This window comes from Ictalurus punctatus, chromosome 17 (genome assembly GCF_001660625.3).
Source record: "Ictalurus punctatus breed USDA103 chromosome 17, Coco_2.0, whole genome shotgun sequence".
NCBI lineage: Eukaryota > Metazoa > Chordata > Actinopteri > Siluriformes > Ictaluridae > Ictalurus > Ictalurus punctatus.
The window spans coordinates 3,138,395-3,155,894 of record NC_030432.2 but is presented as its reverse complement, the minus strand read 5'-3'; the positions used below and the strand labels follow the sequence as shown (position 1 = coordinate 3,155,894).

Below are 17,500 nucleotides of genomic sequence, written 5' to 3'. Positions count from 1 at the left end.
AGAAATGTCTCATCTAGACTATGCATGTGTGTTTGTATATCTCTTATATTTTCCACTGTGCCTTACAGCTCTTCCACCAGCACGGCAAATGGATACTGTAACATGCACACACACACACACACACACACACACACACACACACACACACACACACACACACATGCACACACACCCATTAGCCCTGTAGCTCAGAAAAACAGAGTGTTGATTTTCTTGCTGCTGTCACCTTTTTTCCGACAAGTCAGACTTTACCTGAGAGTCACACGTCAAAGAACCCTGAGTCATAATCCCCAAGGTTACGGCACAGCAAGAGAAAGACAGATAGATAGATAGACAGAGAGAGACGGAGAGAGAGAGAGAGAGAGAGAGAGAGAGAGAGAGAGTCATAGTCTTATGTAAGCCTCTCTAGAATCCTAGACAGCAAAGTGATCACAGATGGTGTGTTCACAAATCATACAGCGTTATCACAAATGTCCCAGGTTTCCCCCAGGGATCAATAAAGTCCATTCATCCCACTGTCAAGCCTTCATTTATCCATCTATCTGTCTATACAGCCGTCTATCCAGAAAAACACAGGCTGTAGTCTACATAATATTCTGTATATGGAAATCCAGGTAGACTGACAAAGGCTGGGGTTATGAAAAAACTGACCATAAACCCAGACCATTCTCTAGATAAACTGACTATAGATAATATCAGTGTAGACGCAGGTTGGGTTCTAGATAATATCGCTGTAGATGCAGGTTGTGTTCTAGATAATATCGCTGTAGATGCAGGTTGTGTTCTGGATAATATGGCTGTAGATGCAGGTTGTGTTCTAGATAATATCGCTGTAGACGCAGGTTGGGTTCTAGATAATATGGCTGTAGATGCAGGTTGTGTTCTAGATAATATGGCTGTAGATGCAGGTTGTGTTCTGGATAATATGGCTGTAGATGCAGGTTGTGTTCTAGATAATATGGCTGTAGATGCAGGTTGGGTTCTAGATAATATGGCTGTAGATGCAGGTTGTGTTCTAGATAATATCGCTGTAGATGCAGGTTGGGTTCTAGATAATATGGCTGTAGATGCAGGTTGGGTTCTGGATAATATCGCTGTAGATGCAGGTTGTGTTCTAGATAATATGGCTGTAGATGCAGGTTGGGTTCTAGATAATATGGCTGTAGATGCAGGTTGGGTTCTAGATAATATGGCTGTAGATGCAGGTTGTGTTCTAGATAATAAGGCTGTAGATGCAGGTTGGGTTCTAGATAATATGGCTGTAGATGCAGGTTGTGTTCTAGATAATATGGCTGTAGATGCAGGTTGGGTTCTGGATAATATCGCTGTAGATGCAGGTTGTGTTCTAGATAATATCACTGTAGATACTGGCTGGGTTCTAGATAATATCACTGTAGATGCAGGTTGTGTTCTAGATAATATGGCTGTAGATGCAGGTTGTGTTCTAGATAATATGGCTGTAGATGCAGGTTGGGTTCTAGATAATATGGCTGTAGATGCAGGTTGTGTTCTAGATAATATGGCTGTAGATGCAGGTTGGGTTCTAGATAATATGGCTGTAGATGCAGGTTGTGTTCTAGATAATATCGCTGTAGATGCAGGTTGGGTTCTAGATAATATGGCTGTAGATGCAGGTTGTGTTCTAGATAATATGGCTGTAGATGCAGGTTGGGTTCTAGATAATATGGCTGTAGATGCAGGTTGTGTTCTAGATAATATGGCTGTAGATGCAGGTTGGGTTCTAGATAATATGGCTGTAGATGCAGGTTGTGTTCTAGATAATATGGCTGTAGATGCAGGTTGTGTTCTAGATAATATCGCTGTAGATGCAGGTTGGGTTCTAGATAATATGGCTGTAGATGCAGGTTGTGTTCTAGATAATATCGCTGTAGATGCAGGTTGTGTTCTGGATAATATGGCTGTAGATGCAGGTTGGGTTCTGGATAATATGGCTGTAGATGCAGGTTGTGTTCTAGATAATATGGCTGTAGATGCAGGTTGGGTTCTAGATAATATGGCTGTAGATGCAGGTTGGGTTCTAGATAATATGGCTGTAGATGCAGGTTGTGTTCTAGATAATAAGGCTGTAGATGCAGGTTGGGTTCTAGATAATATGGCTGTAGATGCAGGTTGTGTTCTAGATAATATGGCTGTAGATGCAGGTTGGGTTCTGGATAATATCGCTGTAGATGCAGGTTGTGTTCTAGATAATATCACTGTAGATACTGGCTGGGTTCTAGATAATATCGCTGTAGATGCAGGTTGTGTTCTAGATAATATGGCTGTAGATGCAGGTTGTGTTCTGGATAATATGGCTGTAGATGCAGGTTGTGTTCTAGATAATATGGCTGTAGATGCAGGTTGTGTTCTAGATAATAAGGCTGTAGATGCAGGTTGTGTTCTGGATAATATGGCTGTAGATGCAGGTTGTGTTCTAGATAATATGGCTGTAGATGCAGGTTGTGTTCTAGATAATATGGCTGTAGATGCAGGTTGTGTTCTAGATAATAAGGCTGTAGATGCAGGTTGTGTTCTGGATAATATGGCTGTAGATGCAGGTTGGGTTCTAGATAATATGGCTGTAGATGCAGGTTGGGTTCTAGATAATATGGCTGTAGATGCAGGTTGTGTTCTAGATAATATGGCTGTAGATGCAGGTTGGGTTCTAGATAATATGGCTGTAGATGCAGGTTGGGTTCTAGATAATATGGCTGTAGATGCAGGTTGTGTTCTAGATAATAATGGACTGTAGATGCAGGTTTGTGTTCTAGATAATATCGCTGTAGATGCAGGTTGTGTTCTAGATAATATCGCTGTAGATGCAGGTTGTGTTCTGGATAATATGGCTGTAGATGCAGGTTGTGTTCTAGATAATATGGCTGTAGATGCAGGTTGTGTTCTAGATAATATGGCTGTAGATGCAGGTTGGGTTCTAGATAATATGGCTGTAGATGCAGGTTGTGTTCTAGATAATATGGCTGTAGATGCAGGTTGGGTTCTAGATAATATGGCTGTAGATGCAGGTTGTGTTCTAGATAATATGGCTGTAGATGCAGGTTGTGTTCTGGATAATATGGCTGTAGATGCAGGTTGTGTTCTAGATAATATGGCTGTAGATGCAGGTTGTGTTCTAGATAATATGGCTGTAGATGCAGGTTGTGTTCTAGATAATATGGCTGTAGATGCAGGTTGTGTTCTAGGATAATATGGCTGTAGATGCAGGTTGTGTTCTAGATAATATGGCTGTAGATGCAGGTTGTGTTCTAGATAATATGGCTGTAGATGCAGGTTGTGTTCTGGATAATATGGCTGTAGATGCAGGTTGGGTTCTAGATAATATGGCTGTAGATGCAGGTTGGGTTCTAGATAATATGGCTGTAGATGCAGGTTGTGTTCTAGATAATATGGCTGTAGATGCAGGTTGGGTTCTAGATAATATGGCTGTAGATGCAGGTTGGGTTCTAGATAATATGGCTGTAGATGCAGGTTGTGTTCTAGATAATATGGCTGTAGATGCAGGTTGGGTTCTGGATAATATGGCTGTAGATGCAGGTTGTGTTCTAGATAATATGGCTGTAGATGCATGGCTGGGTTCTAGATAATATCGCTGTAGATGCAGGTTGTGTTCTAGATAATATGGCTGTAGATGCAGGTTGTGTTCTGGATAATATGGCTGTAGATGCAGGTTGTGTTCTAGATAATATGGCTGTAGATGCAGGTTGTGTTCTAGATAATAAGGCTGTAGATGCAGGTTGTGTTCTGGATAATATGGCTGTAGATGCAGGTTGTGTTCTAGATAATATGGCTGTAGATGCAGGTTGTGTTCTAGATAATATGGCTGTAGATGCAGGTTGTGTTCTAGATAATAAGGCTGTAGATGCAGGTTGTGTTCTGGATAATATGGCTGTAGATGCAGGTTGGGTTCTAGATAATATGGCTGTAGATGCAGGTTGGGTTCTAGATAATAAGGCTGTAGATGCAGGTTGTGTTCTGGATAATATGGCTGTAGATGCAGGTTGGGTTCTAGATAATATGGCTGTAGATGCAGGTTGGGTTCTAGATAATATCACTGTAGATACTGGCTGGGTTCTAGATAATATCGCTGTAGATGCAGGTTGTGTTCTAGATAATAAGGCTGTAGATGCAGGTTGTGTTCTGGATAATATGGCTGTAGATGCAGGTTGGGTTCTAGATAATATGGCTGTAGATGCAGGTTGTGTTCTAGATAATATGGCTGTAGATGCAGGTTGTGTTCTGGATAATATGGCTGTAGATGCAGGTTGTGTTCTAGATAATATGGCTGTAGATGCAGGTTGTGTTCTAGATAATAAGGCTGTAGATGCAGGTTGTGTTCTGGATAATATGGCTGTAGATGCAGGTTGTGTTCTAGATAATATGGCTGTAGATGCAGGTTGTGTTCTAGATAATATGGCTGTAGATGCAGGTTGTGTTCTAGATAATAAGGCTGTAGATGCAGGTTGTGTTCTGGATAATATGGCTGTAGATGCAGGTTGGGTTCTAGATAATATGGCTGTAGATGCAGGTTGTGTTCTAGATAATATCGCTGTAGATGCAGGTTGGGTTCTAGATAATATGGCTGTAGATGCAGGTTGGGTTCTAGATAATATGGCTGTAGATGCAGGTTGGGTTCTAGATAATATGGCTGTAGATGCAGGTTGGGTTCTAGATAATATGGCTGTAGATGCAGGTTGGGTTCTGGATAATATGGCTGTAGATGCAGGTTGTGTTCTAGATAATATGGCTGTAGATGCAGGTTGTGTTCTAGATAATAAGGCTGTAGATGCAGGTTGTGTTCTGGATAATATGGCTGTAGATGCAGGTTGTGTTCTAGATAATATGGCTGTAGATGCAGGTTGTGTTCTAGATAATATGGCTGTAGATGCAGGTTGTGTTCTAGATAATAAGGCTGTAGATGCAGGTTGTGTTCTGGATAATATGGCTGTAGATGCAGGTTGGGTTCTAGATAATATGGCTGTAGATGCAGGTTGGGTTCTAGATAATATGGCTGTAGATGCAGGTTGTGTTCTAGATAATATGGCTGTAGATGCAGGTTGGGTTCTAGATAATATGGCTGTAGATGCAGGTTGGGTTCTAGATAATATGGCTGTAGATGCAGGTTGTGTTCTAGATAATATGGCTGTAGATGCAGGTTGGGTTCTGGATAATATCGCTGTAGATGCAGGTTGTGTTCTAGATAATATCACTGTAGATACTGGCTGGGTTCTAGATAATATCGCTGTAGATGCAGGTTGTGTTCTAGATAATATGGCTGTAGATGCAGGTTGTGTTCTGGATAATATGGCTGTAGATGCAGGTTGTGTTCTAGATAATATGGCTGTAGATGCAGGTTGTGTTCTAGATAATAAGGCTGTAGATGCAGGTTGTGTTCTGGATAATATGGCTGTAGATGCAGGTTGTGTTCTAGATAATATGGCTGTAGATGCAGGTTGTGTTCTAGATAATATGGCTGTAGATGCAGGTTGTGTTCTAGATAATAAGGCTGTAGATGCAGGTTGTGTTCTGGATAATATGGCTGTAGATGCAGGTTGGGTTCTAGATAATATGGCTGTAGATGCAGGTTGGGTTCTAGATAATAAGGCTGTAGATGCAGGTTGTGTTCTGGATAATATGGCTGTAGATGCAGGTTGGGTTCTAGATAATATGGCTGTAGATGCAGGTTGGGTTCTAGATAATATGGCTGTAGATGCAGGTTGGGTTCTAGATAATATGGCTGTAGATGCAGGTTGTGTTCTAGATAATATGGCTGTAGATGCAGGTTGGGTTCTAGATAATATGGCTGTAGATGCAGGTTGGGTTCTAGATAATATGGCTGTAGATGCAGGTTGTGTTCTAGATAATATGGCTGTAGATGCTGGCTGGGTTCTAGATAATATGGCTGTAGATGCAGGTTGGGTTCTAGATAATATGGCTGTAGATGCAGGTTGGGTTCTAGATAATATGGCTGTAGATGCAGGTTGGGTTCTAGATAATATGGCTGTAGATGCAGGTTGGGTTCTAGATAATATGGCTGTAGATGCAGGTTGGGTTCTAGATAATATGGCTGTAGATGCAGGTTGGGTTCTAGATAATAAGGCTGTACATGCAGGTTGTGTTCTAGATAATATGGCTGTAGATGCAGGTTGTGTTCTAGATAATAAGCTGTACATGCAGGTTGTGTTCTAGATAATATCGCTGTAGATGCAGGTTGGGTTCTAGATAATATGGCTGTAGATGCAGGTTGTGTTCTAGATAATATCGCTGTAGATGCAGGTTGTGTTCTAGATAATATGGCTGTAGATGCAGGTTGTGTTCTAGATAATATCGCTGTAGATGCAGGTTGGGTTCTAGATAATATGGCTGTAGATGCAGGTTGGGTTCTAGATAATATGGCTGTAGATGCAGGTTGTGTTCTAGATAATATGGCTGTAGATGCTGGCTGGGTTCTAGATTATATCGCTGTAGATGCTGGCTGGGTTCTAGATAATATGGCTGTAGATGCAGGTTGGGTTCTAGATAATATGGCTGTAGATGCTGGCTGGGTTCTAGATAATATGGCTGTAGATGCAGGTTGGGTTCTAGATAATATGGCTGTAGATGCAGGTTGGGTTCTAGATAATATGGCTGTAGATGCAGGTTGGGTTCTAGATAATATGGCTGTAGATGCAGGTTGGGTTCTAGATAATAAGGCTGTACATGCAGGTTGTGTTCTAGATAATATGGCTGTAGATGCAGGTTGTGTTCTAGATAATAAGCTGTACATGCAGGTTGTGTTCTAGATAATATCGCTGTAGATGCAGGTTGGGTTCTAGATAATATGGCTGTAGATGCAGGTTGTGTTCTAGATAATATCGCTGTAGATGCAGGTTGTGTTCTAGATAATATGGCTGTAGATGCAGGTTGTGTTCTAGATAATATCGCTGTAGATGCAGGTTGGGTTCTAGATAATATGGCTGTAGATGCAGGTTGGGTTCTAGATAATATGGCTGTAGATGCAGGTTGTGTTCTAGATAATATCGCTGTAGATGCAGGTTGGGTTCTAGATAATATGGCTGTAGATGCAGGTTGGGTTCTAGATAATATGGCTGTAGATGCAGGTTGTGTTCTAGATAATAAGGCTGTACATGCAGGTTGTGTTCTAGATAATATGGCTGTAGATGCAGGTTGTGTCCTAGATAATATGGCTGTAGATGCAGGTTGTGTCCTAGATAATATGGCTGTAGATGCAGGTTGGGTTCTAGATAATATGGCTGTAGATGCAGGTTGGGTTCTAAATAATAAGGCTGTACATGCAGGTTGGGTTCTAGATAATATGGCTGTAGATGCAGGTTGGGTTCTAGATAATATGGCTGTAGATGCAGGTTGGGTTCTCGATAATATGGCTGTAGATGCAGGTTGGGTTCTCGATAATATGGCTGTAGATGCAGGTTGGGTTCTAGATAATAAGGCTGTAGATGCAGGTTGGGTTCTAGATAATAAGGCTGTAGATGCAGGTTGTGTTCTAGATAATATGGCTGTAGATGCAGGTTGGGTTCTAGATAATAAGGCTGTAGACGCAGGTTGGGTTCTAGATAATATGGCTGTACATGCAGGTTGGGTTCTAGATAATATGGCTGTAGATGCTGGCTGGGTTCTAGATAATATCGCTGTAGATGCTGGCTGGGTTCTAGATAATATGGCTGTACATGCAGGTTGGGTTCTAGATAATATGGCTGTAGATGCAGGTTGGGTTCTAGATAATATGGCTGTACATGCAGGTTGGGTTCTAGATAATATGGCTGTAGATGCAGGATGGGTTCGAGATAAACTGAATGCAAACCCAGATCATGTTCTAGATAACCAGACCGTATGTGCAGGCTGTGTTCCCGATATAAAAAAAACTGTAAATGCAGGCTGTTCTATATAAATCAAAGTTTTTACAGACATTTCACAGAGGTACACACACACAGCTTGCAGATACACACTACATACCAACACTCACACTTATACAGACATATACTGGAAGAGAATGAAGTTCAATTGGCAGAGTGTATCTTACCTACGTGAATTAGATTAGCAAAACATACACACACACACACACACTCACACACACACAAACACACACACAAACACGCATGCAAGCATCCCATGGAAGAATGGCAATCTGAGCTGGTAGACCACGAATGGCTGCCATGCAGTATTAAAGTTTAATTGCTACGATACCAGGCATGTCTCCATGGCAACAAAGCTTCCTCTACAGTTCTGCTCCAAGTGTATGATGGACTGACTGACTAATGCAGCTCAGAAACGCATCATCAAAACAGCTTTCCTCAAAACGCAGTTAAGAACGGTTCTAGACTGTATCTGCGTCTACATGCAGGCTGTGCTCTACACAAACCATCACGGTCACGGTGAATAAACGCAGTAAATTAGGGTCGGTTCTAGATACAAATAAGATTAAAGGTACCTCTGTTCTAGATAGACGAGGTAAACAATCTGTTTATAGGAGAGAGGGGAATGTATAAACATAACTTAAATGGAAAATTCCGAACAAACTAGCTTTGGTAAACTAGCTGAACTGACCTCCTGTAAATTCTAGATACACACTCTGTGGTCGAGATAATCTGTTTTGTTGACACACAACACGACGTGTGTTCTAGATAAACGGACTGCACCGTGTCCTCCATAATATTTATTTAGGACAAAGGCGTATTAATGTATCTATTCTTTTTTTTTTATTCACCTCTGGTTGAAATTCCTCAGATTGAAATTCCTACTCGAACAATTCAGACGTGGAACTCGTGGCTAAAAACGTGCATTCTCAAACTGTAATCACGTGTCGTTTAAAAAAAAAAAAAAAAAAAAAAACATTTGTAGTTTTAACGTGTGAAAATGACAGCGTTTGACAGCGACAAAAGAATCCCCAGAGCACAACGAAGAAAAATCCACCCCATCCATCTGTCCAACGGATCGGAAACGCTCTTCAGTAGGCAGGTGTGGATGTATCAATCACGTCGACACTTCCGTCCACGTGTTTTTATGCAAACGTGTTTGTTTTTTTTAAACGCTGCATGGAAACACCAGACGCGAAGAACGTCTGCGGAATGCGCATAAACTGCGAATCGATTCCTCGATTCCTCGAATCGATTCCTCGATTCGCATCAAAGAAAGTCCTGTGACTTTTGCTGTATTGGCTCAGCAATGTTAAACCCGACCGACCAATCACGACGCGCAGAATCTCGAATGTCGTTTTTTTGTCAACGACTCCGGTTTCTATCGGTTATTTTTGCGCCAGTTTCGCCGATTCTGTTCTCTTGAACACGTGGGATGGAAACGGCGCTTTATTCGCAAATGTTTTATGTGTCATTCCGATTTTTTTGTTGTTGGATGGAAACATAGCCATAGCTATTTTTTAGACTTGAACGTGAGCGGAAATACAGAGGCTACGCCATGAGATCCGAACCACTAGGAGGCGTCCTGAAGAGATTTTATAGGTTTTTTTGGTTTATTATGCTGCAAATTCTTCTAGATAAAGATACTAGAAAAGCCAGCCTGTTCGACATCAATGTACACGATGGCGTCTAGATAAACTGACTAGAACGATCAATCCTCTGTGGTTAAAGATACGCTGGATAGGCCGAGAATAAACGAGGGTCTGTTTAACATAAAAAGGACCGCGAGGCCAAGCCGGGTTTGTTTGGCCGCTGTCCAATTCTAGATAGACGTGTTGTAAAATGACACAACTGTTTAATATACATCGGTGGCACGTCCAGATTTAGTTCCGATCAACTTACAATAAAAGCAGGTCTTTATTACTTTTTTCACTTTTTTTTTTTTTTTTACATAAATAGAAGATAAATTCCCGTAAGGTTCTACTAAACTGACTGTAAATGCAGACCGGTCCCCAGTAAACTGATGGTAAATCCTGGCGGTGTTCTAGACACGCTCACGGAAGATGTCAGACTGTTCTGTCGAGAATGTGCAGCTGCATTTTCACTGGTCATGTCGCGCGCGCGAGTGTGTGTGTGTGTAATCCTGTGTAAATTCTGTAGAGAGATAAGACTCCATGCATACACACACACACACACACACAGTCTGAACAAACCCAGTATCTGTCTGCAGCTCTGCTAATGTTTGTACTACAAACTCCATAATTTGTGTTTTCTCTTGTCTTTATTTGACAAAATGGCAGGTGGTCCAACAGTTAAATCCTCTCTCTGTGTGTGTGTGTGTGTGTGTGTGTGTGTGTGTGTGTTTTGCGTTATAGTTACAGCCCACTTCATGAATTGAAGTATATCCGGACATAAGCTTTATCTCACTCTAAGCATCTCATAATAATCTGTCCACGTTAGCGAACTAATCCCGTGGATCCGTTCCATCCGTCCGTCAGTGGCATATAACCCGACCGCCGGTTCTCATCAGAATCAAAGGTGATTTTATTTATCCCAGACTAACCAGGCTACACGGGGACTCTTTTACACCACCGTATGTATCGTTTCATACGCGGTCGGCCGTAAGACACTTTTCCCAGTGTGCACTCGAGTAAGCGAAGCACGGTGAAGTCTGCGATGTCGCTGCGTACAAGCCCCCCGGTTTCTCGCTGACATAACCTGTCCCATTTCTTACTACGCGTTTGTTTTTTTTGTCTTGTTATTTATTGACACAATTAATAGCACCTCATCATCCCTTCGTTATAAATACCGATAAATACCACTTTGCTAAATACACTCCGACTCATATTTTAACCCAGGGGGTGAGTGTGCTGTAGTTTGGGCCAGTGAAGGTCATTTGGTCATCTAAACAATAAGTTTCAAGATCAAAACATTCATTCAGTATAAATATAAACAAAAGGTGCGCGAGTAAAAGATTCAGATCAGGATTTCTTAAACAGATGCAACTTGATCTGTATTCATTTTATTATTTTAATTATTTTAATAACTAAGGGAAATACAAACAGTTATTTGGTAGTGGATTATGCTTGGTTTAAACACACGCACACGTACATGGTGTACAAAATGGCTGCGTGTATATCCACGGTGTTATACGCATAACACGTTAAACTTGTTAAGTGATGGTCAACACACTGAAGAACTTTCTGCAGTCGTCGTGATTGTCGTCATGAACTACGTCTCTAATTCAAAACTCCGACCTTACGTTCCAACGTATTTACGTTATATAGGTTTAGCCTGCCTCAAAGGATGCTAGTTAATAACACACACACACACACACACACACACTCGCACGCACACACCAAAAACACACGTACCTTCTCCCTGCTTTCCAGAGCGGACGGGTCGGGCCGAGTGCGAATGGTAAACGGCGTAGACAGCCGCAGCAAAATGTTCTGGAAAGAGCAAGGAATTCTGGGGGAGACGAGCTGGAAGCTGTCACTGAAGCTCAGCGTCCTGTGAGGCTTCCTAAGCCCCTCCCCGACATTCTTTAGTCCCACCCCAACCTGCAGAACGTCCATGTTGGGGCCGACGATGAGGTGAAAAGGAAACGCTCTGCAGAACGTGCTCAGTCCGATCCGAAGGTCTGTCGGCGAGCGCGAGAGCTGACGCGAGGACGACGACAACGGCGACGGCGAAGACGACGCGATCCGAACTTCTCGAATGAGGAACGACAAACAGCCGGGCGATGAGAAAGTGGGCGGAGACGGCGACGACGACGGGGTCGAGCGATCGGAGATTCCGCCGTCCTCGTTAACTGCACGGAGACGTGTGGGCGGAGCCTCCTCCACCTCGACTTCCGCTCGGTATATGCGCCGAGCAGCAGCTCGGATTAACCCGGGCATGGCCACGCCCACCGTGGGGTCCGGGTTGAAGCAGTGCAGAAGCAGGGTTCTTCCTCGTCCCTCATCGTCTCCGTTTTCCTCCGTATCCTTGCACAGAAAGGACGCTGACTCCGAAGACGCTCTGCGGCCGTACGAAGTCCTCGCGTGCTCCAGCAGAGCGTCAAAACCATTAAAGAAGTCTTGCAAGTTTCCACCCAGAGCGCGGAGAACCCTCTCGTTCTCCTCTAGACAAAGTCCAAAGAACTCTTCGCCGAAACGCTCCCGGAGTGTAGAGAACCCCACACCTGCACACACAACGTCAAACGACTGTTAGAAGAGTGTCCACGCGTACCGGATCAACGCGTAGGGACGTGTGTGTGTGTGTGTGTGTGTGTGTGTGTGTGTGTGTGTGTGTGTGTATACATACTCACCCACTACTGCTGCTGTGTACTGCAGAATTCCTGAGATGTCGGTTTGGTTGTCGGACTGGGAGTTTACAAACGGACATTTTTCTAATGCACATTTCTGCTCTGACCCGTCCTCGCTGCTGACGCACACACACACACACACACACACACACACACACACACACACACACAAACAAAAGAAAATAGCTTCCTTTATCTCAGACATTCAGATTTACACATTGTGTGTGTGTGTGTGTGTGTGTGTGTGTGTGTGTGTGTGTGTGCGCGCATGAGAGAGATACCTGTTATTTCTCTCTTTGTAGAATTCCACGGTTCTCTGCAGAGCCTGCTGGATCGTCTGTGTCTAAAAAACAAAACAAACAAACAAACAAAAAAACATGACACAAAACCAACAGCTTCAGGTATTATTTAAATGTATTTAAATTCATGCAAATGTGTCTCTGTTTTCTTTCCAGTCATTCGCTAAGGCTGTAAAATGATTCGAATTTCATAATACCTACACATTCGAAGACTTTTGAAACACTAGACAGGTTTTCATGTTAAAACCAGCTTAAAATCCACTACCCTGAAGTGTGTGTGTGTGTGTGTGGGTGTGTGGGTGTGAGAGCTGTAACCTGATTGGTCGGCTGACATCACGGCGCACTTTTCCGAAACTTTTTTTTCTTCCACTTTTGAAAGTGTGTCACACTGACTGCTGTGCTCTAATCACCTTGCAGCTGCTTTCCGTAGGATTACAACACCAACATAACGTTTTCTGTCTGTATCTGTGTGTGTGTGTGTGTGTGTGTGTGTGTGTGTGTGTGTGCTGCTCTAATATCCCATCTGGAATGGAATCCACTCTTAAGCCTCACCCAATCTGTTGCTTTAATCATACTGTCACAGCAACGATGAGCAAATCAAAATTCTCCTCACTAGACTAAATCATAAACACTGAACTCTCTCTCTCTCTCTCACACACACACACACACACACACACACACACACACACACACACACACAACTACAAATGAGAGATTTGTAAATGTATGCCATGGGAGCAGCTTGCAGAAATTTACAACACAGCTCAACACACACACATACACACACACACACACATTATTACACAGAAACAACACATAAAACACTGAATGAATAAAACATTGAGTGCATGAAAAGGTCACATTCTGATTTAAGGCATTTTCTCTCTCTCTCTCACACACACACACACACACACGCACACACACACACTGGAAACTGGAAAGTGGGGAAAAAAATGTCTACAAAAGTGTGTATAACTGTGTGTGGGTCTATGGTTCACGCTTGGTAAGAGAGCATCCATAGATGCTAGAGGTCAGAGTAAAGAGAGGACATTTACACACACACACACACACACACACACACACACACACACACACACACAAACTAACGTGTGGAAAAATAGATAGAACTAATAAAGTGAACACACTCACACATACACAAAATCTATTATACACACTCTGTGTTTTGTTTGCTCTTCGCCAGAGATATTCGTATTGATTAACTGTCAGTAGTTCAGTGATTTACACACACACACACACACACACACACACACACACACACACACACTCACACACACGCAAACACACACTCTCTCTCTCTCTCTCTCTCTCTCACTCTCTAGGGAGTATCAGATACTGTTATTGTGTTAATGCAGTTTTAACTTGAACTGATGTTTTGCCCTTTTGAAGACACACACACACACACACACACACACACACACACACACACACACACACAAACATTATCTCCTTAATAAATGCAACAACAAACAGCTGGATGTGTAAATGAAACCTGTGTACGTGTGTGTGTGTGAGAGAGAGAGAGAGAGACACTAGTGGAGAAAGTGTCGTACCATCGCACCAGACTTGCTGCCTCGAAACCATTTCTCGTTTACTTACGTGGGTTAGAAAGTTTGCCACGTTAATCCAGCTGTATTGTATTTGAACACTTTGTGTAACCTGCGGTTGTGTGGAGCATCGTTCCTGCCCCCTAAAATTGTATTTCTAAAATCTTTGGATACAGTAAAAGTATGCGGATGAGTGCGTGGACAATGCTTGTAGTGCGTACAAATCTGGATAGTTAAAATACAACATGAGCCAAGCAAAGTCTAGAGTATTTCATAGTTTTATTAACGGGAACCGAATCAAATTCACCAGGCAATAAAAACAAAACTTGTTCATTTCAATGCAAGAGGATGCAGGGTGCAAATAATTGTGAAGATTGTGCTTCCAGGATTCTTTCATTTAGCTTCATTTTCGCGTCACTTTAACCCCGGCGAATTTGCAAACTTTACAAGCGCGAGTCATTAAAAAAAAACAAGAGGACAAGCACTGCTCTTTAAAAAAACAACAAAAAAAAACATGGTACAACTGCTAACTATTAAGTAGAAGTCACCCTGACTGTGACCTTGCTGGTTCTATGCTACCAATACCTTTCCTTTTTTGGAAATCACACCAGGACTGCCCATAATTGCCCGAGGCGAAAATCTGTATAAGCCATTATTTATTTTTAAAAGCCAAAGAAAACGGCTTCCCAGCATCTCTGTCCTTGATGGACTGTATCTATGTCTCTAAGCCGTGAGAAATTAGCAAGAGACAGCATGAACCTGTGGAAGTGGCTCAACTACTGGACATCCTTAACGCCTTCATGGAGAAGTCACACCTCCACAGATGCCCCAGACCTGGCAGGGTATGTTTGATGATGGTACCCCAAGCATTTTACCTGGGAAAGCTATTAAACTGTCAAAATATATAACCATACAGGTACTTTCTATGTCCCCCAAGGAACAAATACGTACCATATCTTGTACGATGGTGGTCCCTGACTTGCAGTTGTACTTTCAATGTTCAAAGTTGTAAATGTTCACTTTTCAGAGGGAACGATTTTAAAACGAGAAGAGAAGAAGGCTTGATTTGTCACACGTACATTACAGCATATCCCAACTTGTTAGGAAGGTGGGGTCAGAGCATAGGGTCAGCCATGATACCGCACCCCTGGAGCAGATAGGGCTAAGGGCCTTGCTCAGTGGCCCAACAATGGCGACTTGGCAGTGCTGGGGTTTGAACTCCTGACCTTCTGATCTTGAACCTTAACCATTGAGACACCACTGCCCAGAACTCAGGTCCACTGTGTAGAAGTGCTACTGCGATATGTTGGAGATTTGCAGTCCACTAAACTACCTCTCCGACCAAACAAAGGTTGTAACAAGGTGTCGTACCTTTGAGGGTATCACCCCAGAATTTGTACACTGAAAGGTAGAACTTAGTACCTTTTTTCTAGCTGTGTTCTACTGCTGGATCTACCCAAACGTAATGGAGTACAAGGATGAGGTTCACCTGCAAGACATCCCAGACTTTTTGTTAACTTTTGCCTTGTCCTTTCTATGCCCCACTCCACATCACTTTCTAGTTGTTCAGTTTGTTCGTTCATCTCTTTATCCTGCTCAGGATCATAGTGGATCTGCAGCCTGTCCGAGGAACACTACGAACAAGGCAGGGATACACCCTGGACGGGTACCAGTCCATCGCAGGGAACTATGCACACCCACAACATTTTTGACACTTTCACAAAGCAGCTTTCCAGAACTCTGGATGTAGATCTAGATCCCTAATGAGCAATCCAAAGGCAACAGTGGCAAGAAAAATACTCCCTGAGACAACATGAGGAAGAACCCTTGAGAGCATCCAGACTCAAAATTGAACACATCTTCTTCTGGGTGACCCCGTATATTTTTGTTGGTGGTGACGGACAGTTTGCGTCCTAACTTACAGGAACTGGCCGATATTCACTTGAAGGACACTAACCCCCAGGAGACTACGACTGAGCTCTCCCTAGAAGACAGCATAACCTACTTCTCTCTGTCTTCATTCTATTTCCCATTTACTATCCCTATTCATAGGAAATGGCTCGAAACCATAGGAGCATGTGTTGCCATGGTGGGAGAACGGATGATGAGAGCATTCGGACTGGCCGGACGAAAGCACAACATCCACGGCTTGAGGATTCCTACTGTAGGTTTTGTTTTTTGTTTTTTTAGGTCTACCATCGGAGACTAAGGAGCTGCACCCATCAGAGGAAATGCTACTGCCCGGGTTGCCCCTTAGACATATGGATGTGAACCTACAGCAATGCCTTGGCACATTAACCGGTTCCTATGCATTCCAAAATGGAGAAACTCGACCTGAGGTCGCAAAGGAGGTGCGTAAAATCTAAAAAGCACGGTGACCCTGATCCATGTTCACAGGAGGGTCCCCTTCTGGTGTCTGCCAGTGAATGATCTGAACCACTACAAAGACTTGAGGACCCTGCTTACCCTCATAAATGTCATGATTGTTATTCTTTATTGTCCTTTAATGCAGTGTCACTGCTGGTGTTGCCACTGCCATTTGCTACAAATGCTACTAATAGCAGAGCACTTAGATGTACCGGAAGAAGATCTGACCTGGCACCTTTCAGCAGCAGCTGCTCCTGCAACCGCTCCTACACCTGCTTCTCAGCTGTACCTGACCAAATGACTAGTACTTGCACTTCTACCCCCAGGATCAGGTTCGCAAGACAAAGGAAATGGACTACAGTTTCAAAGGAAGTGGAGCTTTGGGGCCCCATCAACATGCCAGTGTTCTGGACAGTGTTCAGGGTGTCGCTGCAGTGTTACCTTGTCTCCCAGTGGACACTGTCATACCACCTGAGACTGCATGACAGAGGGTACCAGCATGCTTCCTGGGGGTGAACTGTTGTACAGTGCTCTTACATGTGAAAAATGGGTCCAATTATATTAATTGAATCTGACTCCCCACCCCTTATTTAGTCTTGGCCAGTCCCCACCCACCAGCCAAATATCATAAGACAGCTACCAACCGGGAAGGGTGAGGGCTCGAACATGCTTCCTGCAAGACACATAAAGACAGCCAGTCTTCTTTTTTCAAACTGCTGCTCATGCTGCGTAACATGGAAGCGTAACACACTCAGAGGAACGTGCTCTATGATTGGCTAGTGTCACTGTGATTGACGGGGGAGTATGCCCCTCCCACCCTGACAGCATGCCAATATTGCTCCCTTGGTCTCCCAGTCACAGATGGCTGTCGCAATGCTGTTTTGTGCCGTTCAGGAGCGACTTATTTCTGATTTCAGTAATAATTTTTATGACTTGGACTTGTCTAAGACAGTGGTTTTCAACGTGGGGGCGCCCGGGGGGCCTCAACAATTTGGTCAGAGCCACCAAGCCCATCCCTCCCACTAGTATGTTTTCTCTTTCTCACTCTCAGACAACCACACACACACACAC

The 17,500-nt window shown here is 43.2% G+C and overlaps 1 protein-coding gene across 2 annotated transcripts in view; it reads right to left on the bottom strand.

Moving 5' to 3' along the window:
• Nucleotides 1-17,500, bottom strand: part of gucy1a2 (guanylate cyclase 1, soluble, alpha 2) — a 30,571-nt gene that overhangs the window by 10,581 nt on the left and 2,490 nt on the right. Inside the window, exons 2-4 of one of the 2 annotated variants that reach the window (XM_053687301.1) lie at nt 12,480-12,541; nt 12,202-12,317; nt 11,264-12,075 (exon numbers count right to left, since the gene is read on the bottom strand). In XM_053687301.1, coding sequence (XP_053543276.1) covers nt 11,264-12,075; nt 12,202-12,317; nt 12,480-12,541 — 990 coding nt within the window. The remainder of the gene's footprint in view (nt 1-11,263; nt 12,076-12,201; nt 12,318-12,479; nt 12,542-17,500) is intronic. The other variant, XM_053687302.1, reaches the window with a different exon arrangement.